At 50.1% G+C, this 27,474-nt stretch overlaps 2 protein-coding genes across 5 annotated transcripts; one reads left to right on the top strand and one right to left on the bottom strand.

Annotated features, from left to right (window-relative positions):
- Positions 1-342: 342 nt before the first annotated feature.
- pde8b (phosphodiesterase 8B) lies at positions 343-18,372 on the top strand. Of its 4 annotated transcripts, none has more exons than XM_078088811.1 (22): positions 343-560; positions 6,963-7,019; positions 10,397-10,587; positions 10,831-10,890; positions 10,972-11,029; positions 11,230-11,318; positions 11,419-11,497; positions 11,589-11,729; positions 11,806-11,894; positions 11,969-12,023; positions 12,889-12,940; positions 13,205-13,282; positions 13,455-13,531; positions 13,653-13,817; positions 14,302-14,347; positions 14,467-14,596; positions 14,720-14,918; positions 15,069-15,286; positions 15,370-15,508; positions 15,588-15,761; positions 15,850-15,979; positions 16,824-18,372. In XM_078088811.1, exons 1-22 carry the CDS (start codon positions 507-509, stop codon positions 16,931-16,933), a joined length of 2,391 nt encoding a protein of 796 aa, XP_077944937.1. In that variant the 5' UTR covers positions 343-506; the 3' UTR covers positions 16,934-18,372. The 4 variants fall into 4 exon arrangements, 3 of the variants coding, with proteins under 3 accessions (XP_077944937.1, XP_040053120.2, XP_077944936.1); XM_040197186.2 differs by lacking the exon at positions 343-560 and adding an exon at positions 2,434-2,848; XR_013452630.1 differs by lacking the exon at positions 343-560 and adding an exon at positions 2,437-2,848 and having other exon boundaries at positions 15,074-15,286.
- A 112-nt stretch (positions 18,373-18,484) lies between these two features.
- Positions 18,485-25,208, bottom strand: wdr41 (WD repeat domain 41). Its single transcript, XM_040197185.2, has 14 exons — positions 24,972-25,208; positions 24,800-24,866; positions 22,728-22,843; positions 21,876-21,924; positions 21,670-21,798; positions 21,447-21,509; positions 20,920-21,031; positions 20,726-20,788; positions 20,346-20,450; positions 20,066-20,250; positions 19,849-19,970; positions 19,480-19,565; positions 18,808-18,941; positions 18,485-18,726 (listed from the first exon to the last, which is right to left on the bottom strand). Exons 2-14 carry the CDS (start codon positions 24,845-24,847, stop codon positions 18,586-18,588), a joined length of 1,353 nt encoding a protein of 450 aa, XP_040053119.2. The 5' UTR covers positions 24,848-24,866; positions 24,972-25,208; the 3' UTR covers positions 18,485-18,585.
- Positions 25,209-27,474: the final 2,266 nt, after the last annotated feature.

Genomic DNA, 27,474 nt, shown 5'->3' on the forward strand with positions numbered 1-27,474 from the left:
TACGAGTACACGTCCAATTCATCCGAGTACACAAAGTACTAACGTTTACTATGGACATTAGAATAATTAGTAGCTTTAAAACGAGAGAACATTGTTTTGATTCTTCGTCTTTGTTGTTGCTCTAATAAGCAACAGCCTGACGCTGAATATGTCTTTAAAAATAATAATAATAACTCAACAAGTTCTTCACTACTTATCTTTGAGTAAAACTATTCCACTTATGTTGCAGCATCTTAAAATAAAACACATCCAACAATAAAACTCTTGAGTGGTCTCGACCCCCCCCGGGGGACACTAGGGCCGCACGGACACCGGGCCTCGCGCCGGGGGGGTTGTTGGAGTTCAGACGCGTGACCCAAAGTGTCCGCCGCGCGGCACCGGAGGGACAGCGCGTCGGCTCACCGACACGGTTACCGGACACGGGGCCCGCTGCTCGCCATTTAGCTGTTTTGTTGTTGTTGTTGTTGTTGTTTTTAGTGGAGGGAAACACTTTGCGTCTTGAAGACATGAGCGCGCGGCCAGCGGAGGAGCGCGCTTTGGTCCCCAACGGAGCGCGGAAGGTAGGAGCTGCGCGCGCATCGCACCTTTACGCACGAAATGCTCAAAGCCGAAAGATGGACGTTATTCAGTGTTTATTGAAGCCGGTCAGGTTGCTGTTACACGTAAAAACCTCATCATTATGGTCGAGTGTGACAGTTTATATGATGACGAATACAGTTTGTGTTGTTATGGCTGTTTATTGTTTGTGTAATTGTTTGTTTTCTGATTCGTATCATCTGGATGGAACTTGTTTGTGGGGGGGGGGGGGGGGGGGGGGCATGTGTACGGCCCACCACCAGGGGGCTGTCATTCACCGAAGGAGATATGTTATATAAATTGCACTTAGTTATTTCAAACACCACACAAGCACAGTTTATGTTGAAAGTAAACGTTTATATTTTCCTTTAGAACGCGTAAAATCCCTCCATTGGTTCCTTAAGTAATAATACAGAACATTAAACGTACCAAAGGTGAAGGAACTCAACTCAACAACGGTCCTTGTTAACTTTGCACTGTTATTGGTGGATTATTGGATGAAAGTACATCTTCTTTATGTGAAAGCAGCTCTTTGAACATTTCTGTCATGAAAGACCACAAATACACTCACACGCGTCAGATCATTTAATTAAAAAACATAATGTCGTTTTTTCCAACAAGGATTACTTTCTTAAAGGCCTTTATATTATAAGTACCTGTATTAATGGTTAATAAATCATTTATAAAGGCTTTATTGATCGGTAAAAAAAACAGTAAACTTGGGTTGACGACATGGAAAAAGAAAGTGATTAATATCGAAGAACAGCAACGTGATGGTTTATGTTTTATATAAAATGCAGTATTTGAAACGTGTCAGCTGATGGTGGGACGGTGGGTTCTTGTGCGAGCGACGACACCATCAACAAAACAATGAGTCAGGTGACTCTGTCCTCATTCATGTGGCCTGTGATCCCTTGTTCTCAAAACACATATTGATCTTAGATGCTTTTAAAGGGTGTCGATGCCAAAGGTCCACCCGTAACCACGGCGACCACCGACTCAAGCCGGCCCGTGCCATTTTGGATATAGATCGAGCTAATCGCATCTGTGGTATCAGAAGGGTCGATCCTCGTTACGTCGTTATTCTCATTTCCATTGAAACGCACATGCAGTTGATAATCAATGTCCTCGCCGATCTGTGACTAAAGAATATTTGTTCTTAAGATCCAGTCGCTAAAAACGCGTCACCTTTGTTGCCCTCCGGCAGCTATTAGACTTTAATAAACGCATCTCTACGTTTTAGTTCTCACCTGGCCGAGGCAACCAACGTTTGTATGTTCAAAGGTCAGGTGTCAAAGGTCACAGTCTTTTGGCAAACAGAAACGGGTGATCTCCTGGAATCTTTGTCAAGGAATCTAAATAAGCAAGAAAAGGCTTTTCAACAAGCTTCTGCTTCACAGCATCATAATTCACCGCAGGGAGGCTTTAAGCCCCCCCAGGTCTCTGAGGCCTCCGGGGAGGCGAGAGGGTCCGGATGGAGGGAGAGGTTTAATGTTATATTGATGTAGAGGGAGGGGGGGGGGGGGGATGGACCAACGGCCCGCAGGGAGAATAACTAAGTAAGAGCCACAGAGGGGATTTCATAAATCCACTTCACTGTCCTCAGACCGAGAATGAGTAGGAAGCCAGATGTGAAGCCAGATGTGAAGCCAGAGGATCCCGGTGGTTCGGTCCGGCTCGGCGGGTTTATTTTGCATTCGTCAGTCCTGCTCATTTGACAGAACAGGCCACCATCACATCCAGCTTGTTGTTTTTTGTTGTTGTCTCGAAAACGAAATCGAAATCCAAGACGCGACCCCCCCCCCCCCCCCCCCCCCCCCCTCGGCTCCCCCTGCCCCCCCCCCCCTCCCCTGGATGCGCTCGCGCGGAGGTGTGCGGAGCGGGGAGCGCGCTTCCAGCGATGCCCGTAGTGAGCGCGGCAGCCTGCGCCCGAGCGTCGGTGTCGATCAGCGGGGACCTCTGACTCTCTCTCTCTCTCCGCGGCGGCATGGGCTGCGCTCCCAGCATCCACGTCTCCCAGAGCGGCGTCATCTACTGCCGGGACTCGGACGAGTCCAACTCCCCCCACCAGACCACCACCACCATCTCGCAGGGCGCCACCGCGGCCACGCTGCACGGGCTCTTCGTCAAGACCGACGCGGCCGAGTCCATCCCCGCCGTCCTCGCCTTCCAGAGCCGCCACGCGCGCAACAGCGACCCGTGCCGCGATCGCAGGGAGGGGGGGCGCGTCGGCATCGAGGCCGAGACACAGACCAGCCGCACCAGCGTCAAGGTACGCGGGGGGGGGCATCATCAGCTGGAGTCGTGAGTGGGGGGGGGGGGGGGGGGGTTGTTTGTCACCCAGGAGGAGGGAGGGGGGCGGCTACGCCTTTATTTACAGCTGTGAGTCTCTTCTCGTCTGACAGCGACGCCGTTACCCGGAGCACGTGATCTGATGCACACGTGACAGGCGCGCGCGTAAACGCTGCTGGCTGCACAACAGGTGCAGGTTCAGTTCGGCCGTTTGCTGTTTGTTGCAGAGGCGTCAACGCGTCGACGTTACGTCCTCGGATGCATCAGAGACCCCTTCGAACCGAACACCGACCACAAGCTGCAGCGTCCACTTGTTTACATACGGGGCCTCTCGTGAGGCATTGAAGGGCCTGAGTGTGCAAAACACGTATCAACAGTCTTCTGTTTATTATCTCTAGAAGTGGTGGGAGGGCGAAGACGTGCATCCCGAACACGGAGACGTCGGACGAGTTATGCACAGGAGACGCGAAGCCTCAGCAGGTTTGATGCGGGCTGCAGACCGTCGGCTGGCGGACTTGTGTCGTCGTGCTGTCCTTTTATTTGTGCGCGCGGACTTGTTGATGGATGCGGCCCGTGAACAGATACGTCTTCGTGTTTATGATCACGCCCCCGCAGGATGACATCTGTTAAGAACCAGTGGAGCAGCCGATTTCCTTTTTTTTTTTTACCATTAGAATTTGGCTAAAATATACATTTTAGACGTTTGGTTTATTTGAATTTAGACAAAAGAATTGCGTTCAACGCTCATCTGGAGTCTCAGGCTGCGTCAGAAGTTCCACGCTGGAATGTTCTTTCTTAGAATTGTGCGTTTATAGTAAGAAAAAAGCGTGTGGGTATAAACAATGGAGTAATGCGATGTTTAAACACAGCAATATTCGGCTGGTTTGTTAATTGTTTCTCCATCTGCCTTTTCCTGCAGGTCTTCATAATTTGTCATGGTGCTGGTCAGAGATTGTGTGTGAGTGTGTGTGTGTGTGTGTGTGTGTGTGTGTGTGTGTGCCTCGTACACACACTCCTGAGAGAATACAGAGAGAGAATGAATGTGAATGGGATGCTTTGGGGCGGGGCTACAGCGTGATTGACGGGTCTCTACCGGAGCCGTAACGTCCCGCCTTCAAATTTGAAGCGTGGTCACTTTCGTTCAACGGTTTCAAAAAGGCCGAGATGGCGACCGGCCAAATCGGCGAACCACGAGACAACGAGCGTAAACCGAGCAAGAGGCCGAGCAGGTGTTTGTTTGTGTGCACGGACACACTTTGTGTTATTATTTCCCTTCAGACTTATTTGAGCTCTTTCGTTTGCCCGTACAGAAGCTTTTAAATCAGATCCAGCCATTAGAAGTGACTTTCCTTCAGTTGGTCTTACAGTGTTGGGGCAGGAATGTCATCCAGGCTGTGAAGTGGAAAATAGTCTAAATGTTGGAGCGGGACACGTGTTTACAGGCGAGGAAGCTCCTGTAGGTGTGTGTTCACGTGCACGTTATCTCACTGCAGCGTGATGTGGGCTTCCTGTTTCCACGCTCCCCGCAGTTGTGGTTCTTAAACAAAGTAGACGATGTTACTTAACTCACATGCTGCAGGATTTATTTCAGGGATTCCAAACCATATGAATGCAAAGTAGTTTGGGTGGAATAACTTTAGATGATCAAATTCCCTAATCAGGCAGAATTATATTCACCACGATTAGTCTGGATGCAAAAGGTTGTGATGGGTGAAAGTAGCATCTGTCACACGTCATTGTTCCACGAGGCCGATGGATCAAACAACACTCACACACTGCTAGCATCATTTCACAGATGAACATATAATATATCTAAACTATCGGTTACCCCTTAAATACACAAAGAATTTGCTTAATAATGAATTGTGACGTATTACAGTTGAACCTGATATCCGACAGAATCTTATTTTATACGACTATACGCCACACAGCATTAAATGTGAAAATGCTAACAGCTTGCTAGCCCAATTGGCTAACTTTAGTGGTCAGGTACGTAGCATTCATGTCCCCTTTTCATCATTTCTAGCACTCTCTTCTGGCTTTTTGGTGTCAGCTGGTGTTTCCAGTCCGATTTCAAGGCATCGCCGTGTAACTGCAGGCCGCTAATTTAGCTGCTAATTCGCGGCTAAGTGCCACAGTTCCCTTAACGGGGTCTTTTCTGCAGGTCAGAGGCCGTTCGGGGGCTCCTCCTTTTAGGCTTCGATCGGGCTTCTTGGCGGGTAACATAATGGCGCTTAACCGTGGCCCCTGATGCATACGATCATGGTGGTTAGCGGCGCTCTGGAGGCCTCGCTAACGCCACGCTGCTCCGTTTCTTCCTAGAAAGAAAGAGTCCGGTCTCGAGGAGAGTGATGTCAGCTCAGACGTTGGCCCGCGAGTGTAAACAGCGCTTTCTATTCTGCAGCGGTAATGTAAACGCACTTGTCCTCTTCATAACCTCACGTCGCGCCTTCGATACCTTCAACATTCGCCAACTTTGTTAAGCTTTTTGCATTCTGAAGAATAAAGTGCCTCCACAATGAGCACACGTTTAATCTGCATCCTAATCTGCACACAGTGAGTAATTGGGGCTTTATGCACAGAGCAGCTTTCAGAGCGCTCCACAAAAACAACGCAATGAGCGCCGAGGAGAAGTTTAGGGTGTGAGTGCGAGGTTCACTTCGCCAGGATCATCTCCGGTTTATGTGGCCCCACATCCATTGAGGAGAAAAGGCTCCACACAGCGGCTGGCTGCTTCTTCCGCGTGCTTCTAGTGGAGACAGTTGTCCAAAAGTCCAAGCAAGTCCACGCATTCTCACTGTCTCCATGACAACGCCGTCCTTTCTGTTCCCCTCCCACATCGGCCCTCCGTTCACCGTCCTTTCTGCCCCGTTTCACATCGTCGTCCTCAAGTAGAAACACACCTCCTCGTGTCCTCGTGTCCTCGTGAAGCGTCTCTCACCACGCGACCTCGCTTCTGTCCTCCTGTCATCCAGCTCAGACTTCCTAGAATCCACTAATTCCCCCCCGCAGGTCGAGGACGGACCCGGCTGAACCGGGACGTTCTCTCCTTCATGTCCCACCGTTCGCACCAGGAATTTATTTTGTCTCCAAATACTTGGATTGTTTCTCTGTAGTTTGAGGAATTCCAAAGTAAACTATGTGTGTCGATAAATCGCCTGCGTGAAGCTTCTCTGACGATCAGCCGCACGACGTCATTTGTATAATTCTTCACCCCCAAAAAACTGTAATTGTCCTCTCCGGTTATACTATATAATACTTTAATTTAAATCCATTAACTTTAAATGAAAATGCTTCTGCTTAATTTTACTGGAGGTATTTCTGAATCTGATGACAGTCGTTTGGTCTCGTTTAATTAAACTTAACAGTCACCAACATCTGGACTTTCACATCCTGCTCTTCAACTCCGCGAAGACACAAAACTACACCTGTTGCGTGTTCAAGCTTCCACAGATATTCTCTTTGCTTTTAAAAAAAATAGTGTTTTTACGCTTCACTACACGCAAAACAACAACAAAAAGAGAGGCCTTGAGTGGAAGTGGGTCGTGGCGGGTGATGTCACAGTGATGCAGAGCGGTTTGCAGCTCGCATCACGTGATGCGGTTGCTCCTCTTTCTTCACCTCTTCTCACCCTTTAATCATTGATATCTGTCTGCGGCTGCAGAGGAACCCCCCACGTGTGCAACGTGCCCCGCGAGCGCTCCACAAAACCGCCAACGGGCGGTCCAGAGGAGGGTTCCTCCAACCGCTGACTCACTGTGTGCTGTAAGCATGTGTGTGACGCAATGGTCCGGCCTCCAAAACACACACGCGTGTGTGTGTATAAAGAGAGAGAGCTCCTGCAGAGGGATTATCAAGCAAACCCGCCTGCTAATTCCTCGTCTGCGGGAGAGCAGCCGCCAGTTTGTGGCGTCCTGCTCGTAGACGTGAGAGGAGGCGAGGGAGAACGCACAGAGCCAAACGCCAGCATGATGCTGGACATGAATGGTAAAATGGTAAGAGTGTGTGTGTGTGTGTGTGTGTGTGTGTGTGTGTGTGTGTGTGTGTGTGGTTGGGGGGGCGGAGATTGACGCGTTTGCTTCGTCTCTCTTCAGGTTTCAGCTACAGAGGAATGTGTAGGACCCATGAGACTGACCCAGGAGCCCATCCAGGTGAGACGTCCCCTCTGGAGTGTCCCCTTTAGTCCCCCTTCAGTCCTGTTTGGGTCCAATGAAGGAAACTCTGAAGACAGAAACATCTGCGGGTTATTAGCATGACGACATCGTGAAGCCGTTTTCATACAAAAGTCTGTCTTCAGATGTCTGTTTGTTTCAATTGGAAAAAAAATACATATTAACTTTACAAAGTAATGAGACAATTTCTCTCTTTGGAGAATCTGCGATCTGAGAATAATCGGAATATTAGGAATGTTTTTGCTATTTCTGCTTGAACGTGTTTCCCTTGAAGATTCTTTCAGCTCTACGTTAACTTCAATTAAGAGAATCAAATGTCACGATTTGTATGTTACGGTAAACTTTGTTCACCTGCTCAATAACAACACAAAGCAATCGGCGCACACGTCGCACACAGGAACCCGCCTGCTTCCTTAACACCGTGTTCACGTCACTCACACACTGAACTGTGATCGAAGGCCGTTGGACGTGTGGCTCCCGGATTTGTGTTCTACGATTCTACGAATCAACATTGGAAACCGTGATCAGAACATGTGATCAGCTCAGTGATCACATGTTCTGATCACTGAGCTGATCAGCTCAGTGATCACATGTTCTGATCACTGAGCTGATCACATGTTCTGATCACTGAGCTGATCACATGTTCTGATCAGCTCAGTGATCACATGTTCTGATCAGCGAGCTGATCACATGTTCACAGCCGCCATCGTTACTAATCATTAGAGGTCGTTCTGCTGTCGGTGAAGCATGTCGGGGATTGACCGGGCTCATCCTCCTGTGGGGGATTAGGCCACGTGCAGGTGAGCTTTACCTTTATGCAACACACAACCTCAGGTCAGGGGGGTGGGGGGGGGGGGGGGTATGAGGTGCGCTCGTTTCATTCACCAGACCTCCAGGGGTTTCTGGGTTTAGGCTCCGCTCCAGCGTGGTGATGTGAGAGGCCCGGCGTGCCGCACGTGTTCACGACCCCCCCGACCCCCCAGGCAGTAACAGCAGGAATCCATGGCGGCGAGCAGGCAGGCGGTGGGACCAGGGGGGCTTTGTTAAAAAGCCTCCTAAGTTGTTCCACAGAGCCGTCTGCCGGATCTGTGATTCACCCCCCCTTCCTCCCCCCGCTCTCCCCCTCCTCCCTCCTCCAGATGAAACTAGAGAGAGAGAGAGAGAGAGAGTTATATTTAGTGAGTTTTCCTTGACATTTACTGTTACTGCCTCACAGCACCGGAGATATATATATATATGTAAAAAGTTCTCCTATATATATATATATATGTAAAAAGTTCTCCTATATATATATATATATATATATATAAAGTATATATATATAAAAAGTTCTCCTATATATATATATATATCACTTAGTAGATCTCAGGAAGTTAATTGTTTTAACGGTTGATTTGTAAAACTTCTTCTCTCTTAAAGCGAGTACGTGTTGATTTAAGTGTAATTAATGTGATGGCCGAGAGGTTAACAGCTTGATTTATATCTACACACTTTGATCCCTATAATAATATTTACTGTTAAGGCGCAGTTCTCCCAGTGACCCCTCCCTGGGGAATGACCCCCCCCCCCCTTCAGATGGGACGTGGCCTCGGTGTGCAAACATGGCCAATTGACCTCTGACCTCTGAACTCTGAATGGAGCCTTTTTTATTTTTATACAAACCATGAATCCTTCAGTTCGTGTATTTAAATATAACTCACTCAGCTCAGAGTTTTATTGGTTTACTTCAGAACTCTTTAACAGAGATAAAAACGTCTCATTTACAGTTCCAATAGTTTACTTGTGTTCAGCGTCCCGTGTTGGAGGCCCTCAAACCCAGCGAGCCGGTGCACACTGGAGGGCTCTGAACCGGGACGAGTTCAGCGTGAACTTTGTAGGAGAACTTCTTACATCGAAGCCAGAAGTTTCCGACTTGAATTTAAATCTGTGTGGGGGGGCGACGCCGGTTAGCCGTCCAGTGATGCAGTGAGATGCATTCAGGGACGTGTGCATTCATATTTGGGCGGCAGGTTGGAGATTCCTGTGTGTGTGTGTGTGTGTGTGTGTGTGTGCGTGAGTGGAATTTCACACGCTGGCTCCGTGGTTACACAAAGCGCTGCCACGGTTACGTAAGCCAGCACAAGATCAAAGACTGAGGACTTTCACAAGCACTCACCAATACTCGCTCCTCTTCTTCTCCTTCTCCTTCTCCTTCTCCTTCTCCTTCTCCTTCTTCTTCTTCTTCTTCTTCTCCTCCTTCTCCTTCTTCTTCTTCTTCTCCTTCTTCTCCTCCTCCTTCTACTTCTTCTTCTTCTTCTCCTTCTTCTTCTTCTTCTCCTTCTTCTCCTTCTTCTCCTCCTTCTACTTCTTCTTCTTCTCCTTCTCCTCCTCCTTCTTCTACTTCTTCTTCTCCTTCTCCTTCTCCTTCTCCTCCTCCTTCTTCTTCTCTTCCTCCTTCTCCTCCTTCTCCTTTTCCTTCTTCTCCTCCTCCTTCTACTTCTTCTTCTCCTTCTCCTTCTCCTCCTTCTCCTTCTTCTTCTTCTCCTTCTACTTCTTTTTCTTCTCCTCCTCCTTCTACTTCTTCTTCTTCTACTTCTTCTTCTCCTTCTCCTCCTCCTTCTTCTTCTTCTCTTCCTCCTTCTCCTCCTTCTCCTTTTCCTTCTTCTCCTCCTCCTTCTACTTCTTCTTCTTCTTCTTCTCCTTCTTCTCCTCCTCCTTCTTCTTCTCCTTCTTCTTCTTCTCTTCCTCCTTCTCCTTCTTCTCCTCCTCCTCCTCCTTCTTCTTCTCCTTCTTCTTCAGATGGACAGACTGATAATTATGGACACTAACCCCCCCGTGACTTGTCCTGTGACGAGGTCCACGTGACGTGGTTGTTACTCATTGTTGTGTTGCTGTCTTTTATGTGCGTGACTTTACAACGAATGACTGAGATTGTGAAAACACATGTTTGTGCCGTGAAAATACTTTTATTTATATCCAGTATTTTCTAAACCACCATTGCAATAACTTCATTTTTTGTCATTTTTTCATTTTTTGATTAAATGCCACTGAAAATAATTTCAGTCTTAAATAGTTCTGTTCATAATGTTCATATACTGTACGGTGATCCATCAAATCATCACTCCAGAGGCTCGGCTGGTATTTTCCAGTATAGTGCCCCCCCCCCCACCCCCCATGCGGAGGTGGGTGTCAAAGGGAGATGTTGTCTTCTGGCCCATAAATGTCAGTCGCTGGTGCTGGAGCCTCGGTGTCAGTGTGTATATCACCGCTGGAGGTCTGCGTAGTAAATGTAGTGAGGACCTGCTAACAGAGACGTGCTATAATTACCGCCGCGGTAGCAGCACCGTCTCACGCCCTCCTCCGCCCTCCTCCATCAGGTCCTGCTGGTGTTCTCCAAGGAGGACGGCCAAAGCGACGCCTTCTGGTGGGCCTGCGAGCGCGCCGGCTTCAGGTGTGACATCGCACGCACGCCCGAGTCCGCCGTCGAGTGTTTCCTGGACAAGCACCACGAGATCGTGGTCGTCGATGGACGCCACTCGCGCTACTTCGAGGCCGAAGCGGCGTGCCGGTGAGCCTCGAGCAAAAGGAACAAACAAACAAACGCTGTAAACATGCGTTTATGGTCTCAGGCTCTAGTTTCAAGTCTTCTTCAACTCAGCGTGATGTTCATTTAGTGAATTATGGTCCATTAAGAGTCAAACAGACCATGAAGCAGGGGATGCTTTAGGGCGGGGCTACACAGTGATTGACAGGTTGTCGGGTCTGGGAGGTGTAACCAGCTGACTCTGATCCACATGTGTTTTAACGCCAGGTTGATCCGTGCGACGAAGCCGTCTGAAAACACCGTTATTCTCGCCGTTTTGCCTCAAAGGTAAGTTTGTTTTCACCATCGTGACGACCTCTGTGACGGCGGTGGGTGTGATTGTGACGGTTCTCTTCTGTCCTCGCGTAGAGCGGCCGACCAGGACGAGCCATCGGTCCTGCCTCTCCTCCGCGCGGGATTCAACAGAGTAGGTCCCCCCCGTCGTCGTGTCACATCCCGCTTCCTGGTAGGCGACGGCCATCGAGCCCCCCGAGCACCTCGCGCGGCACCTTGTCGCCAAACTGCCGCCGGCGGGGGGGTTCGACGGCGCGAGCGTGACGCGGAGGAGGACGGAGGAACAAGTCGCTGCAGAGTAAATCCTGACTCCGTTTTCATCTGCGCCTCCAGAGGTTTGTGGAGAGCAGCAGCGTGTCGGCCTGCTACAACGAGCTCGTACAGATCCAGCACGGCGAGGTGCGCTGCCAGTTCAAACTCAGGTACGCACAGGGGGGGGGGGGTGATGGTGCATCCACGCTCAGGCGCTTCTACAAGGTGGAGGTGCTGGAGACGCTACTAAATACTTTTACTGACACTCAGGGCTTGTAACTCGGTCTTCACGGCGTTGGAGCACTGCCAGGAGGCCGTGGAGATCACCAGCGAGGACCACGTCATACAGGTAACACACACGCGCGTCCATGAAAGCATGGTTAAGTAAAAAGGGGCGGGGCGGCACCAGTTCTATCGTAAACGGGCCTGTAACTGTCCAGTACGTGAACCCGGCGCTCGAGCGGATGCTGGGCTACCACAAGGGGGAGCTGATCGGAAAGGAGCCCGCCGAACTGCCCAAGAGCGACAAGAACCGAGCCGACCTGCTGGACACCATCGACGCCTGTGTCAAAAAAGGAAAGGTGGGTCTCACGCGCGCGCCGCCCCCGCCCCCTCCGAGGTGAGTGCCGCTGCCTGACTGCTGCGCTGTCTCCGAAGGAATGGCAGGGCGTCTGCTACGCCAGGAAGAAGTCGGGCGACAGCGTGCAGCAGCACGTGAAGATAGCGCCCGTCGTCGGCCAGGGGGGGTAAGCTACGGTCAATCCTCGGCCTTCACGGGAAGCGGGAAGCGCTGACGGACTCTTGTCTCGCCTCCCAACAGGAAGATTCGACATTTCGTGGCCGTCAAGAGACCTCACGGTGACAACAACAACCAGGTGAGTCGTGTGACACAGGCGATGAATTAAGAAACGAGGGAACAAACAGACACAAGAGGCAGGACCTCAACGAGGAACGCCGGGGCGTCACGACACGAATCCCGTCACCGGGGGGTCTGCAGCCTCACGGCTCACCTCTGAAGCAGGTGCCCCCCCTCCCGCCAAGGCCAGGGGCCGGCCACCCAGGGGGCTATTTATACCCCCGCGGGGGCAAAAGCTGCACAGAGCCCGGCTTTGGGAACCAGGTGAGTCAACGGCTGGCGTTCCCTCCTGCTTTGGATTGGGAATCCTTCGACATGGCAGCGGACCCGAATCATGCAAACCCCCCCCCCCCCCCCCCTAGAGGTTTGGCTGCAGGCCGCGGTTTCCATTTCCCGGCGCTGTTTGGTCGAAGCCCCCCAGCAGTTTGCTTCCCTTTTGTTTATCTCAATTAAAGGACCGTCATCATCTCAGCGACTTCCCGGCTTCAGTCGAGTTCGCTCACAACGTAAACACGTCTTTTTTTAGTCTGTTTGTGCTTCGCAGCCCGAGAGCCACGTGGAGATAAAGCCTCCGTTTTAAAAGAACTATTTATGGGTCAAGTTGTCTGCGTGCATTCGGTCCTCCTCAAACGTGCCCCATCAGCACCACGTGAAGGTGCAGGTGAGTCACCGGAGGGGGGGGGGGAGATCTCCTCTAACCGGATTAAACCGGCTCCACTGATCCACCCGGCGCGACCTCAGCGCGGCCAACAGGACGCACAACCGCAAACGTGCTGAGGAGCTTAAAGTCTGTAAAGCCGTGTTCTCCTGAAGTAGTGGAATGATTCATGTAGACACAAACACATGTATGTATTCATGTCTTTATATTGATGAATCTGTCTCAGGTTCACAAGTTGAACAAGGAGGAGCGCTGCATCGGGGAAAACTCCCAGTCAGGTAACTCAAACGCACCAGCAGGCCCTGTTTGTACGAACGTGGAGTCGCGTGATTCCTGATCTGTGCCCCAAAAACGACTAAACTCATGAAAAAATTAAAGAAATAAGTGCGTGCATCAGAAAGTAATATTATTAGTTGATATTTAAGAGTAAATAAATATTTATATTTCACCTTCAGCCTTTAATCTCGTTTTAACAAGGAAACATTTAAATTTTTCTTTGTATCTTGGCGCACATTTGATTATTTATCTACCCCCCCCTGCAGAGTGCCATCCTCTACGTCACCGGGACAGGAGGAAAGATTCAATCGACGGCAGGTCGCTCAGCTCTCGCGGCAGTGACGGTAAAAAAAAAAGCCTTTTGTTGGGACGAACGGTTCAGTCGGCTGTGTGTTTAGCTTTGTTAGCCGTTAGCCGCGCACACTCACCTTTGACCTATGACGTCACTCTGGGGGCTGGCGATCAATGAGCGACGCCGTCCTGCTTCTTTTGTTCTTTTTCTTTTTTCGATTGCAGCTCCGAGTCTACAGAACCGGAGATATTCCTCCGTGGCCCGGATTCACTCCATGACCATCGAGGCTCCCATCACGAAGGTACTGGTGGTCCCACCTGGAGGAACTACTCAGCTCAGCATGAATAAGATTATAAATATTTACTCCACACTTCAGGTATGAGGTCGAGGGTCCAGTCTCTGGTCTTTTTCCTCCTCGGCAGGTGATAAACATCATCAACGCGGCGCAGGAGAGCAGCCCGGTGACGGTGGCCGAGGCCCTGGATCGGGTGTTGGAGATCCTGAGGACCACGGAGCTCTACTCCCCTCAGCTCGCCTCCAAAGACGATGACCCCCACGCCAACGACCTGGTGGGGGGGCTCATGAGCGTAAGAGGCCTCCCGTCCACGAAACTCTTTATAAGGAGGTTTAAAATACTCGGACCTCATTAAACGAGCATTTCTGTTGGGCCGAGACATCGGTGTCTCCTGAGTGCCAACAAGAGTCGTCGTTTATTTTATTTGTTCTGAACTTTGTTAAAAAGGACCGACTGCGAAGTGAGTAACTGCACGCTGACGTCAGTCCTTCTGCAAACTGAGTTTATCGTTTTCATCATTTATCGTTTTTTAGTTTTTGAAAAAACTAAAATGACAGTAAATAACAGTTAATCTACACTTATTAGGTGGAATCTGTCCCAAACCGGATACATCTCCTTCCTCCCATTTTTGTTTCTTTAACAATGAACGATGAGTCGCATCCATTTTCCCAATAATTTGCAGACACAGATTTATAGACTAAATGCTGTTAACCAAAGAACGATAATTGCTTTACCACAACTAATTAACGCATTCCTTCACTTGTCTGTCTCTCCAGGATGGTCTGCGGAGACTCTCTGGCAACGAATACGTCTTCTGCAAAAGTAAGTTGTGAAGAACCAGCGAGTCCTGAGTGACAGCTGTCATTTTGATAATAAGACCTGCACGCAGATCCCCCTCGGTTTGCCCCTCCTGTCCCCTTATTACCGCGTGTGCGTGTCAGACATGAGCCAGAGCCAGCTGTCCGTCCCGGTGACTCTGAGCGACGTCCCCCCGCCCATCGCCGAGATGCTGAACCACGAGGAATGCTGGGAGTTTGACATCCTGGAGCTGGAGGCGGCCACGAACAAGAGGTAGGAAGCACGACGAGGAGGACGAGCAGGACGCGCGTCAGGCGAGCGGGGGGGGGGGGGCAATTGTTGAGTGGTGATCGTTTAAAAGCGGTTTGTTCGGTTCGGGGGGGGGGGTGTCCGCAGGCCGCTCACGTATCTCGGGCTGAAGGTCTTCGCCAGCTTCGGCGTGTGCGACTTCCTGAGCTGCCCGGACGCCACGCTGCGCTCCTGGCTGCAGCTGATGGAGGCCAGCTACCACTCCTCCAACTCCTACCACAACTCCACCCACGCCGCAGACGTGCTGCACGCCACCGCCTACTTCCTCCGCAAGGAGAGGGTCAAGGTACCTTCACCCCGCCGTCCCCTCGTCCGCGTGGAGCAGCTCGCTTATGACGATAAAACGAAGTTCTTGAAACCGCCTTTATTGACCTTGGTCCCTCCCCCCCTCCCCTCCCCTCCCTCCCCCTCTGCGTGTCTCTGCCGCTTCGTTCAGAGCAGCCTGGAACAGCTGGACGAGGTGGCGGCGCTGATAGCGGCCACGGTGCACGACGTGGACCACCCGGGCCGGACCAACTCCTTCCTGTGCAACGCCGGCAGCGAGCTGGCCGTCCTCTACAACGACACCGCCGTGCTGGAGAGCCACCACGCCGCCCTCGCCTTCCAGCTCACCACCCGGGACGCCAAGAGCAACATCTTCAAGAACACGGAGAGGTGGGCGGCGCCCGGCAGGCGTGGCAAACGCGGGGGGGCCGACGCTCCGATCCAGATGTTGACTTTGTGCCCTCTGCCGCCAGGAACCAGTTCCGGACCCTGCGGCAGGCCATCATAGACATGGTGCTGGCCACGGAGATGACCAGGCACTTTGAGCACGTCAGCAAGTTCGCCAACAGCATCAACAAGCCGACGGCCGCCATCGAGGAGAGCGGCCCCGCCGTGAGTGGACGCGGCCCGAGCAGGTCGGTAAGCGCGGCGTCGGGCGCCGAGCTCACGCCGCCTCTGTCCCCTCCCGCAGAGCGCCAACGGCGACGGCGACGGCGGCGGCCCGGCCAACATCAGGAACTCCCCGGAGAGCCGCCTGCTCATAAAGAGGATGTTGATCAAGTGCGCCGACGTGGCGAACCCCTGCAGGCCGCTCCGGCTCTGCGTCGAGTGGGCCGGGCGGATCTCCGAGGAGTACTTCGCGCAGGTGTGGGGGGGGGGGGGGGGAACGCAGGAACGCCGCCGCCCCGGAGGAGCCGAGAGCCTCACTGTGGTCTCCTGTGTTCCCCCTGCAGACGGACGAGGAGAAGAGCCAAGGGCTGCCCGTGGTGATGCCCGTGTTCGACAGGAACACCTGCAGCGTCCCCAAGTCCCAGATCTCCTTCATCGACTACTTCATCACCGACATGTTTGACGCCTGGGATGGTAGGGACTCTTTTTCCTCTTCCACACCGAGTAGTGAGGGAGTCGGTTTGTCCGATAGCTGCCTTCTTACTGCGGCCCGGGACTCACGGAGCTCCTCCTCCTTTTAGTGTCCGGGCGCCGCCGATAAACGGACCTCGCGTGTTTCTGTGATCCTTGAAGTTTCCTTTTAATCTCGTTTCTGACTTTGGTAGAAACAAATCCCGCCTGGAACGGTTCTGACGATACAGAATAGAACAGGACCTCAGACTTCGAGCCCCCCCGACCCCCCCGACCCCCCCAGAGGGTTTCTCTCGGCAGGAAAGGGAGCGCGCTGCTTATCGCTCCCCATTCCCACTGAGTTCCTCTTTTAGTTTCGCCCCCCCCCAAGAGGGAAACTTGTTTACTGTCAACGCAGCTCTGATGTCACGGAAAGATTCCAAACGCCAGCGGGACAGAGGGGGGGGGGGGGGGGGCGGGGGGCCCGGGGGGGGGGGGGGGACAGGGGTTCACGATCGCTCGGTTAATAAAGAGGAAGAGCACTCGAGCAGAATTTACGTGACACGCAAACAAGCAGCAGTCGCTTTCAATTCAGCCGGGTCGCTGTGGGGTCGCAGGGGGGTCACGAGAGGGGGGGGGGGGGGGGGGGGGTCACGGACGAGTCGGGAACAAGGATGTAAAAGGGGACGACACAGAGGGGCCGTTTCACTAACTGTGCTTCAAAGAAGTTAAAGTCATTAACGCTGAGGGGGATGATACCAGCATGAGGTCATGTGATCAACGAATCCTTCCCAGAGTGTTTTTTCTTTTCTTCGACCCCACCTGACCTCTTCTGTTTGTGTGTCCCCCCCCCCCCCCCCCCCCCCAGCCTTCGCCGACCTGCCTGGTCTCATGGAACACCTGTCGGAGAACTACAAGTACTGGAAGGCTTTGGACGAGATGAAGTGCAAGAGCCTCCGTCCTCCCACTGCTTTGTAGCCGCCTCCGTCAGTCTGAGCGAATTCAAACAATCACCCCCTCCCCTCTCCCTCCCCCCTCTCCCTCCCCCCTCTCGCCCCCCTCGACATTCCTGAAAACACCTCCACGAAGCTGTGAGCACCTCCCGGATCACCCGACAATCTGCAACGAGCCACAGAACAGCACTTTAGTCCGATGGAGACATTTTCATCACAAGCATCTTTTATCCGTTTCACTTGTTTCAGTTTTTAATCTCCGTCAGACAGATGTTTTCACTGTAAACGAATAATAATAATGATAATAATAGAAGACGTTGTGCTTCTCAAACTGCCAACTCGTGAAGGTGCTCGGCCGGAGTGACTCCCGTCTTCTAGGGTCCACAGTGAGAGGGACACTCCCTGGGGGGGGGGGGGTCAAAGGTCATGTAGCTACCTTTGGTCTGGGGACCAGAGGGCCCCCCTGCGGTGTCGCCGGGTATCAGATGAGACTCCTTTCAGCGCACTCTCATTATATTTGAACTCATAGAGGCGGCACGGTTCCGGAAAGCAGTTTTTCTTTCTTGCAGCACATTGAATTTGTTCAGAAATCCAAATAGATTAGTGCTTGAATCGAGATGCATCCAAAAACGATCTGAGCTTCTTCGGTAAACAGTGCAAAGTAGTTGTCACGTATTCGCGGCTCGATGTCCCGAGAGACAGAACATGGACCCAAAGGCACACAGAGCTCCTCACAGGTGCCTTATTCTCATGCTCACCTTCAACAGGTCCTGGTTCCTGCTCTGCAAAAAGAAAAAGCCATGCACGTAAATTTATATTTAGTCAGTGTCGATGCTTCCGCACCAACCTTTTTTTTTTCCTTTTGTACCACTTTTTTCCAACAGAACTTGGATCACATGTGAATTTTGCAAGCAGAACTGCTACTGAGTCACAATGACATGACGTCATTCAATCAACGCCTTAATCGTGTAACGTCTCGGTGTTTCGCTCTGCTGTTACTGCAACACACGGGAAACACTGTCCTGCTAAATACTCACTAAACGGATCCTTTTTGCTTCGCGCTTTACATCCACACGGCCATGGTTCTGTGACCAGGAGCGTGATGGTTTTGACGGTTTATATTTCCTCTCGTTTGTCTCCGGCGTGCCAAACCCCGTGTCGCGCTTCCATCGTTCATCAGAATCAGAACCGTTTGTTGCCGAGTAGGCTGCAGACGGGACTCCTGCTCGAGTGCATTAAATAAAGAGCAGGGAGGATGCGCAACGCTCGTCTTTGGCGTGCAGGATGAGGGGGGGGCGGAGTCAGCGGGACCACGTTGCGAATTATTTTTCAGAGCGAATCGCGTCGTCTGTGAGACCTGATGTGTGTTTTGGAGGACGAATACGTGTGCGTTAAGTAGTTTTGATGTTCTGTCAGAAACAGAAATGTATTGTTACACACGATTAAAGCATTCTTTCAATTTCACGTTGTCCGACGAGTGCTTTGACATTTTGGGGTACGCACCGATAAAAGAATGTTTGATACAAACCACACGGGAAAAACCGAGCATCAAGCTGCAAAGAAAATGACCGCCTCATTTTTATTTTCAGTTTTAATGTTAAATACTTTGTCATGGGGCAAACGGCGACCGTTCAACTATCAATAATCATCACAGTGACTCGTTAAAAGGTCAAAAGGTCAGAGGCCTCCGCTCTCCTCCAGCTTGTGGAACAGGGCGCGGCTGCGCAGGCCGGACTGCCGCTCTCCGTTCTTCCACAGGATCAGCAGGTGGTCCGTGGAGCAGGTGACCAGGCCGCTCTCCCCGAAGCTCACAAACATCTGACCAAGAGAAGGAAGACGACCGGCTCGTCACAGCGCCGTCAAGTACAACGTGAGCGCAAGAGGTCACGCCAATCCCACCTGGACCGCCCCCGAGTGTCCGATCAGATCGCCCGTCAGCTCCAGCGTCCTGATGCCCGCGGCCTCCGCCGCCTTCTTGGGCGCGACGCCGGGCGGTTTGTTCGAGCGGCCGAAGGTCCACATTCCAAAGAACCCTGGCGTGGGGGGGACAGAGAGGGAGTCTGATCAGGGCCTCGATGTGCCGAAGAACGTTGTGAGACGGAAACAAGTTACGCATCAGGAGAAAGGCATCAGCGCGTTTGGGAAACATCTGACTAATTTAAACATCAATCCAGATGTTAACGCTTTCTCTGTCTCTGACACGATGAGAAAGACGCCGAGTGTCCTGACTGGATGAGCGGAAATAGCATAACAAGCGATAGAGAAGATGAGCCTGTGCAGCAGAAGAGGCTGCAGAGACCATGAGAGACGGCGTGACGACCCCCCCCCCAGTTTTTCTTCTTGCTGGCTCCTCTGATGCACACGGCACCACATCTGGGCGGCGTCCACATCAGCTCCATCACACTCAAGTGGTCTTGGAGCTTTTCTGATCAACTCTTATGTATTAGAACGTCTTCCAGTGGGACCGGGGGAGACGAAACAATGTCCTTCTTCTTCTACAGATGTGAACTACTTACCCTCCTACCAGCAGGGGGGCATTTGAGTTAGTGTGTGTGTGTGTGTGTGTGTCACCTGAAGAGGCCGGTTCACCGGGTAAAGGCAGGTCTTGGATCTCCCACATCCTCAGGCTGCCGTCCTCAGAGCAGGACATCAGCTGGCTGAAACAGAGACACCGTCAGGACTGAGCGTCCACCCACAGGTGAGACTGCACCCGAGAGCCCTGGTTGAAGCTCTTCAGGTGCTTCATCTGTCCACTAGGTGGCGCTGCAGCTCTACGTTTGTCTCTCTGTACTTTGCTTTTTTTGTATTTTTAAATACGAATCCCATTTTCCCCCAAATGTCTACATATCACTTTGAAAGAGCGCCACCTTCTGTGTGTTCATAGTGTCAACCCCCTGCAGCGGACATGTGGTGCCCCTGATGTGTTCGCAGGTCTCTCACCTGTCAGAGGCCAGCATGGTGTGTAAGACATTGGAGTCGTGGGCGCACTTCCTGTAGGCCACCACCGCCTTGGAGAGAACGCTGTACACGTACAGGCCGCCGCCCACCGCCGCCAGGATGTGCTGCGGGAAGCGAACCAGCGTCACGTCGGACCTCACCATCAAAAAGAACGAGACCCGGGCGCCTTGAGCGACGCGCCACAGCCGCCCCGCCTCACCCTGCCGTTGGTGGTCAGATGCTGGATTGACATCTCACTGGGTTTGTGAGCAGCCAATCGTATTTCGGGCTGCGCGCCGACTTGTGACTCCTCCCACAGGATGTGCTCGTAGCCGTGGATGTTCCAATCAATGGCGTCCCACAGGATCAACTCGCCGGCGTGGGAGCCGCTGGCGAAGAGCCCGTCTGAGGAAGACGTCGGAGAGTCTTTTCTCAAATATCTCAGGAAGCAGAAGGCGGGTTTGAACTTCACCGACGAGCCAGTTGAGCGGCGGACTGACCGTTGACGTTGATGAGGGCTCGAATCCGGTCCTGGTGGTCGGACAGGCGGCGGACCTCCGCCACCGACATGGAGGAATCAGTGGAGACCGTCAGCCTGAAGATCACTGCGGAGGAGAAGAAGCAACGGCCGGCGTTCCGCTGCTGAGTGGAATTTTCATAAAATCATGACATCATTGATTCTGATCAACTGGACCTGATAAAACCCATTTGCTATTTTATTCAATACAAAAGAAAAAGAAAAGAACCTCAGATCAGGTCTCCATATAGACGAGAGGATCCGGAGCAGAAAGAACTAGGTTCATATGTCCATAAATGTACGTAAACAGTGACAAATAATACACACGTCCTTTGGTCGGTTTGCACATATTCGGTCTCTCACCGATGTCTTTATCCACAGCAGCTGCTATGCAGTTCTTGGGCAGCTCTATCAAAGCAGTAATTCCTGCAAAATGCCAAAACAGGGCAACATTACTCGGCTTGTGTGCAAACGGGGGGGCGAGGATAGTTGGCGCAACACATCAGCCTGCGAGGGGTTTATTGTGACAGCCGACTGCTGGTGTTGTGTGTCCTCACCAGCGTCGCTGTGGTTCTGACTCTGACACTGCAGCTGAAAGTCCTCGTTCCACACACACAGCTCCTCGGCGCCGGAGACCCACACACACAGCCGCTCCAGCACCAGCAAGCACTGAGGGACACGCACAACACCACACGCAGGCGCCGTATTTAATTTGGACACGCACACATCAACACACACACACACACACATCAGCGAAGAAAATGAATCTGATACAATTAGCCTCAGGATGCTGTGATTAACCTCAATGTGGGAGCGAGAGGAGCTAATTACCATTTGTATCTTAAATCAGAACTGGCAGAACAGCCTTTGTGTCAAACATTTTAATTAGTAAATGATATATGGTGCCGATAGGAACTAATAGGAACCAAGCGGGATGTATGTGTTCTATATATGCGCGGTTTGTTTGTAGAGATGTAACCTTCAAATCTACTTGAAATGGTTTGTCTGCGTGATGCATTTCAGACTCGTCAGACATCACAAGTGTCCATAAAAGCAAAAAGAAAACGCTGATCACAACGTTTACCTTCACAGAGGACTGCAGATCGGAAATAGTCTGAACCCTGTTGCCGGTATCGGGGTCCCACAGCTGACCAGGTGAGTTGAGGCAGTTTGTTCAAACACAACAACAACAGAGGTTTTCCTTTAGCGCGTTACAAGGTAGCGCGCGTTACAAGGTAGCGCGCGTTACAAGGTAGCGCGCGTTACAAGGTAGCGAGTGTTAGCTGAGTCTTTGGCGGTGAGGATACACTGAGACTTCGGTCCGACGAGGCCGTGATGAGCGAGGTGTGCGACGCGCCTCCTTTGTTACAGGTGAAGGTGGTCATGGCTGTGATTTGCTGAGAATGGCCCCTCAGCTCCTGCAGCCTCTCCCCGGTCTGACAGACACAACGAAGCACAATTAGCGCCACTGGGGTTCACACAATTTCACAAGGCACTGCAATGATGAACTTACCTCGACGTTCCACACCAAAACAAGGCCGTCGTCGCCTGCTGAGGCACATCTGGAAAACATACGATGAGTCGTTTCTTGGGAGGGAGACTCATAAGTGAGAGAAATACTTCAGTGCACGTGGTGCACGTAGTAGTCAGAGACAGCAGGTGATTCTCTCTCTGTGTGAGCAATCATTTCCCGTAAGTCCATCTCCTCCAGAGAAATCTTAACCAAACATCTGTCCTGGGGCTTTGAGCCCTCGCTTGCCCTCTGACCCTCAGCCGTCTACACCACCTGTCCCCAAAATCAACAGACAGGATGACCGGATGGACAAAAAAAAAAAAAAAATCAGAGAGGAACTGCCGAGGATACATTATCGGACTTCAAAAGCAATCTGTAGAGAATTTTCTGGCCTTTGCCCCCGACTGTGGACCTGTGTGCTGAGAGGACGAGACCCAGAGGACGGGGTTATTACTGAAGGAGACCAGGCGTGAAGTAACCCCCACCTCCTGACACACACACACACTTAGTTCTGTTATAAATCCCAATCTGACCACTTATGCAGACCCACTCTACCATGCCAGCATGCAGCATGCTTCCACAGAGCAGCGCAGGGGAAGAGAGCAGGTGCAAAACCTTTATACGCATGTGTGTGTGTGGACGGCATTAAAAGGCTTCGGTTGTACTGTATTGTGCACACACAATCACATAGTGGAGATGATTGGGCTCTTGTCATGCTCTGTAAGTTTTCTGTAGGTGAGGATCTCCTGTCAATCACAGAGGGATAGAGGCCAGCCAAGGGTAGAGAGGAGAGGGGTTGGAAAGGGGGTGGGGGGCACAGAGGGGCGCGGGGGGGGCTGTAGGTCCGCTTACCTGAAGTCATCAATCTGCACCAGAAATCGAACAATGTCAAAATGTCCTTTCAGCACCTGCAGCTCAGTGAACCAGTTTTTGGGCTGTTCCTCTCCGATGCACAACACAGGGCCTTTCTGCAGACAGAAGAGGGAAAGTAGTGAGGTGCAGAGGTTGACAAGTGGACTCAGAAAGGGGGGGGCAGTCAGAGGGGGGGCACTCAGAGGGGGGAGGGGGCTGGAGGGAGCAGGCGGCGCTGGAAAGTACCCTTATTCAAGGATTCTACTTCTACAATTCAAACAGGACTTGTTCTGCGTTTTAAGCAAATCCATTTCCTGTCTTTTTATACTCATATTACACCACGGTTATGAGGGAAACGTGACACTTTATAATGCACTTCACTTATGACAGCAACAAACCATTTAAGCTTATTAAGCTCATGTATTGGTATGTGGCCCTCATCGTACTTCAGAGGTTTTAATGGTTTCCCCTCTCAACATTTTTTCATTTTTGAGCCTCATTGAGTTAAAATCATATATTTCAGACAGGAATTAAGGATAAGGTGTAAGGAACATTGGTGGATGAGAGCATTTTTGTATTACAACATTACAGCAGGAAAAAATATTAGGTTGAAAAATGTTGTTTTTTTTAAAAGTAAAAAGTTAAAGTTAAATAATATCAGGTCAAAAAATGATTTAAAAGTAAAAAAGTATTAGAAAATGTCAAAAAATATTAGGTTGAATACAACTCATGGACAAAAAAAAATCGAAAAATATGAAAAGAAAGTTTAAAAAAAGGCAGTAAAATTGAAGAAAAGGGAAAATATGTTAGGTCAAAAAATATGGAAAAAAGTAGAAAAATATTTAATTGATCTCATTAACTTTTTTAACTCATTAACTCTTTTTTTAGATGCATATAAAGGTGTTAATTTTCAGAATAAGGTGAGTGCTTGATGAAATGTACTTTGGCATGCCCGATATAATGATAATTTATGTACATCTGAAGAAGATACTAAAAGTTGAAAAAAGATAAATAAATTCATGCATAAAACTAACGACAATTAATATGAAATAAATGTTTTTTGAAAAGAGGAGGACAGAGTTTGACAGATTGTATGGACACATTCCACTTTAAGAAATATTTATTCCACAATATAAAAGTACCTCCTGCAGAGTGTAATACAAGACAAAATACTCACTGTGCAACAATGTTTCTATTTAAATGTTGTAGCCTGCTGCGATCAAGCTACTGGTCACAATTATGTTAATTTTATATCAAGATCTACAATTCTATATGCTGATTATATCTGATAGTTACTACAGAGCACATACATGTGTAAGAGTAAAAAGTAGCGTTATCCCTCTGATGTGTGGACGGGTTGAATAACAAATTAAAGTCACGTCAGAATAATCGAGTAAAAAGGTAACGTTACTTGAGTAAATCTACTTCGTTACTTTACACCACCTGCGCCGATCTCACAAAGCTTCTGTTGTCGTGATACGTGAGGCTTTATGATATAAATTCCAGCAACATTTCAACGTAGGGAAGAGCAATAAACACTTATATCACGTTAATAAAGGAGACAGCTAACGTTAGCATGCTCAGGCTTTCCTGAGGTAACGTTAGCATGCTCAGGCTTTACTGAGGTAACGTTAGCATGCGCAGGCTTTCCTGAGGTAACGTTAGCATACACAGGCTTTCCTGAGGTAACGTTAGCATGCACAGGCTTTCCTGAGGTAACGTTAGCATACACAGGCTTTCCTGAGGTAACGTTAGCATACACAGGCTTTCCTGAGGTAACGTTAGCATGCACAGGCTTTCCTGAGGTAACGTTAGCATACACAGGCTTTCCTGAGGTAACGTTAGCATACACAGGCTTTCCTGAGGTAACGTTAGCATGCACAGACTTTCCTGAGGTAACGTTAGCATACACAGGCTTTCCTGAGGTAACGTTAGCATGCACAGGCTTTCCTGGGGTAACGTTAGCATACACAGGCTTTCCTGAGGTAACGTTAGCATGCTCAGGCTTTACTGAGGTAACGTTAGCATGCGCAGGCTTTACTGAGGTAACGTTAGCCGCCGTTACTTCTTACCTCCACTGAACCCTGAGCTTCCCGACCACCAAGAATCCAGCGAAGCATCACTTGTTTTTTCGGTTAACTGAAGGAAACAGAATGACGCGAGTTTACATATTTAACGATAAATGGGCTAACGGGTGTTAGCATGTTAGCAGTGTTTAGCGTGTTAACGGAACGAGCAACAAACCAGCCAGCGTCACTTCGCTCGTCACTAGCGTCAAACCCGAAACCCGCGCTTAAATATCCTCCGCTGTATTTTATCGCTTTTGAGAGACGATGTGAGCAGTTAGAACACTTCCGTTAGTTGAGCGGATAATCTGCGCTAAAATGAGACGTTAAAGCAGAAGTGCGTCAGCCAGATTCATGTTTATTTACTGCGACCACAACAAATCGATCACGTGACTCAAACTACGGAAGCTTCGGCTGGACAAAGCTGGTTTATTTGTATACAATTATTTCTCCTTTTTAGATAAAACTCAATTCTTTACCTTGAGTATGTTTTCAAAAATATAATAAATGATAGAAGAATGATATGCTCACTGTGGACCTCGGCTTTGACAATAAAAAAACGTCAGATAAAAAGTTAGTCTTCTATAAAACAAAGCTGTTAACGAAAAATCATATGAATCATATGAAAAGCCCCCCAAAAGGTAAAGATACACCTAAATGGTACAAAATAAAGCTAAAGTCATTACAGCACACCCCAAAGTTCTTTCTCGGTCTAGTGTATAGTTTTCAGGTTTTTACATCATACTTGTGTTAAATGCATATTGGTTTAACCACAATCAGCTTCCAAACTAGTCATAAAAACTGCTAATACATACACAGATGTATAGAGAACACAGATGAACGTACAAGAGAAGTAAGAATAGAAAACATTTGTTGGGTGTCATTCTCCTCTGAACAAGTAGATGGCAGTGTGTCACAATCCCATCATAGCAGCGGCAGGTTCAAACCTAAATTAGATGGAAGAAAACCGGAATTTTTACAAAATAAACTCCTTTTCGTTTATCTAAACGAACTGAAAGTCAAAATAAAATCATCAGAATTATTCTCTTGTATAATTTCGAAACACTCTCTTCCTGCAGTTCTTCTCACTTTCCCTTTTTTCGCTCCCCTCACATATCTTCCTCCTCCAATCTCCTCCTCCTCCTCCTCCTGCTCTCGCTGTCTCCCCTGTTAACACACACACACACACACACACACATCACCCCTAGCTGTGTCTACTGCTGCTCCCACGATTGAGACGACACGCAGCGTAGGGCCTGTGACCTTCATGGTGGCTCAGATCTGCGGCTGGCACTGATTTCTGATTTAGTGTCGATCCGCCGCGCTTGTCAGGGGCTGCGAGGTGCTTTCCATGCGGTAATAGAAAAGCTTCAAGGGCAGCTAGAGAGAGGAGGAGGGGATCGGTTGAGGGGGAGCGAATGAGTTTTAGATTTGGGGATGGTGCGATGCTCTGTTTGTTCAACCGTCTGTCAGATATCGGAATGGGAGAGGTCAGATATGTCCAGAGATGTGAAGCAATATGTAATTAATGCAAAGGATGAGTGTGATCCGGGGCGGCGCCCACAGGCACAATGATGCTTTTAGCTAAATGCTAACGTCAGCATGCTCATAAAAATGCAAATGTTAAGCTAGTTTTATTTCAACCACTCGACCACTAAACCCACTTGGTCATCCGACTGAAAATGCAAACATCAACCTAATGGTGACGAGAGAAGATTCAGAGGCTCACCAAAGACATTAAGGTCCATCATCTGTAACCATGACGGTATTTGTTCAAACATGTGCACCAGTCCACCCAAAGATGATGACATATTTCACAGAATAGGTGAAGAATGTGACCCAGAGGAAAAGTCAGAAGAATCGCCAAAGAAATTCGGCTCCATCCTCTGGGGACAAAGAATCTTTGCACCAGATTTCATTGCAATCCCCCCAAAAAGCATTTGCCGCATTATTCGTTCCCGAAGCGGTGGAACCACGACCCACTAAAAGGCCGACATCACTACGAACTCGGCCTGTGAAAAGGGAGAAATGAGACTTGAAAGGTGGCAGGAAATGAGCGGGGAAAGTATGATTCAAACACACGAGAGGGTGAAGATGAGAGAAAAGACAAACAACACAGGTGAGCCCACACAGGGAGGCCTCCCGCCCCTCACTGGGAAGCGAATGGGAGGAGGAGAGTAAGTGCTTCCTGAGTGCAGCGGCGCCGACGAGGTGTCACATATGACCAATGGCGGGAATCATTTAAGAGGGGAAGTCATCATGCGATGGAACACCGGAACACTCGGAGCGGATCATAACGACAGGAAGTCAGCCCGCCCCCCGACGGGCCCCTCCTCCACGCTGTAAGGAAAACTAATGGTTATTATGATGGAAAAGGAATTAAGCTGTAATTTGACAACGGGGCCAACAACGGTATTCCGTAATGGGATTCCCCCCAACCCCCCCCCCCCACCTCGCCCCTCGGGGGCGGGTAAAACCAACACACTTCGCTGTCCGTCTTCGTCCGGCTCTCACTGCTTCCTGCTTTTACCCAGCGAGGCCTCACTGATCTCGCCCCGATGCATAGGACCTCTGCCAAAAAGAACCAGGATGTTCTGCATCCGCTACGAGGTCAAAGGTCAAGATGCAACGCTACGAGGAAGTAGAGCGCACCAACATTGACCATTAAAATCCAAGACTCG

Source organism: Gasterosteus aculeatus, chromosome 14 (genome assembly GCF_964276395.1).
Source record: "Gasterosteus aculeatus chromosome 14, fGasAcu3.hap1.1, whole genome shotgun sequence".
NCBI lineage: Eukaryota > Metazoa > Chordata > Actinopteri > Perciformes > Gasterosteidae > Gasterosteus > Gasterosteus aculeatus.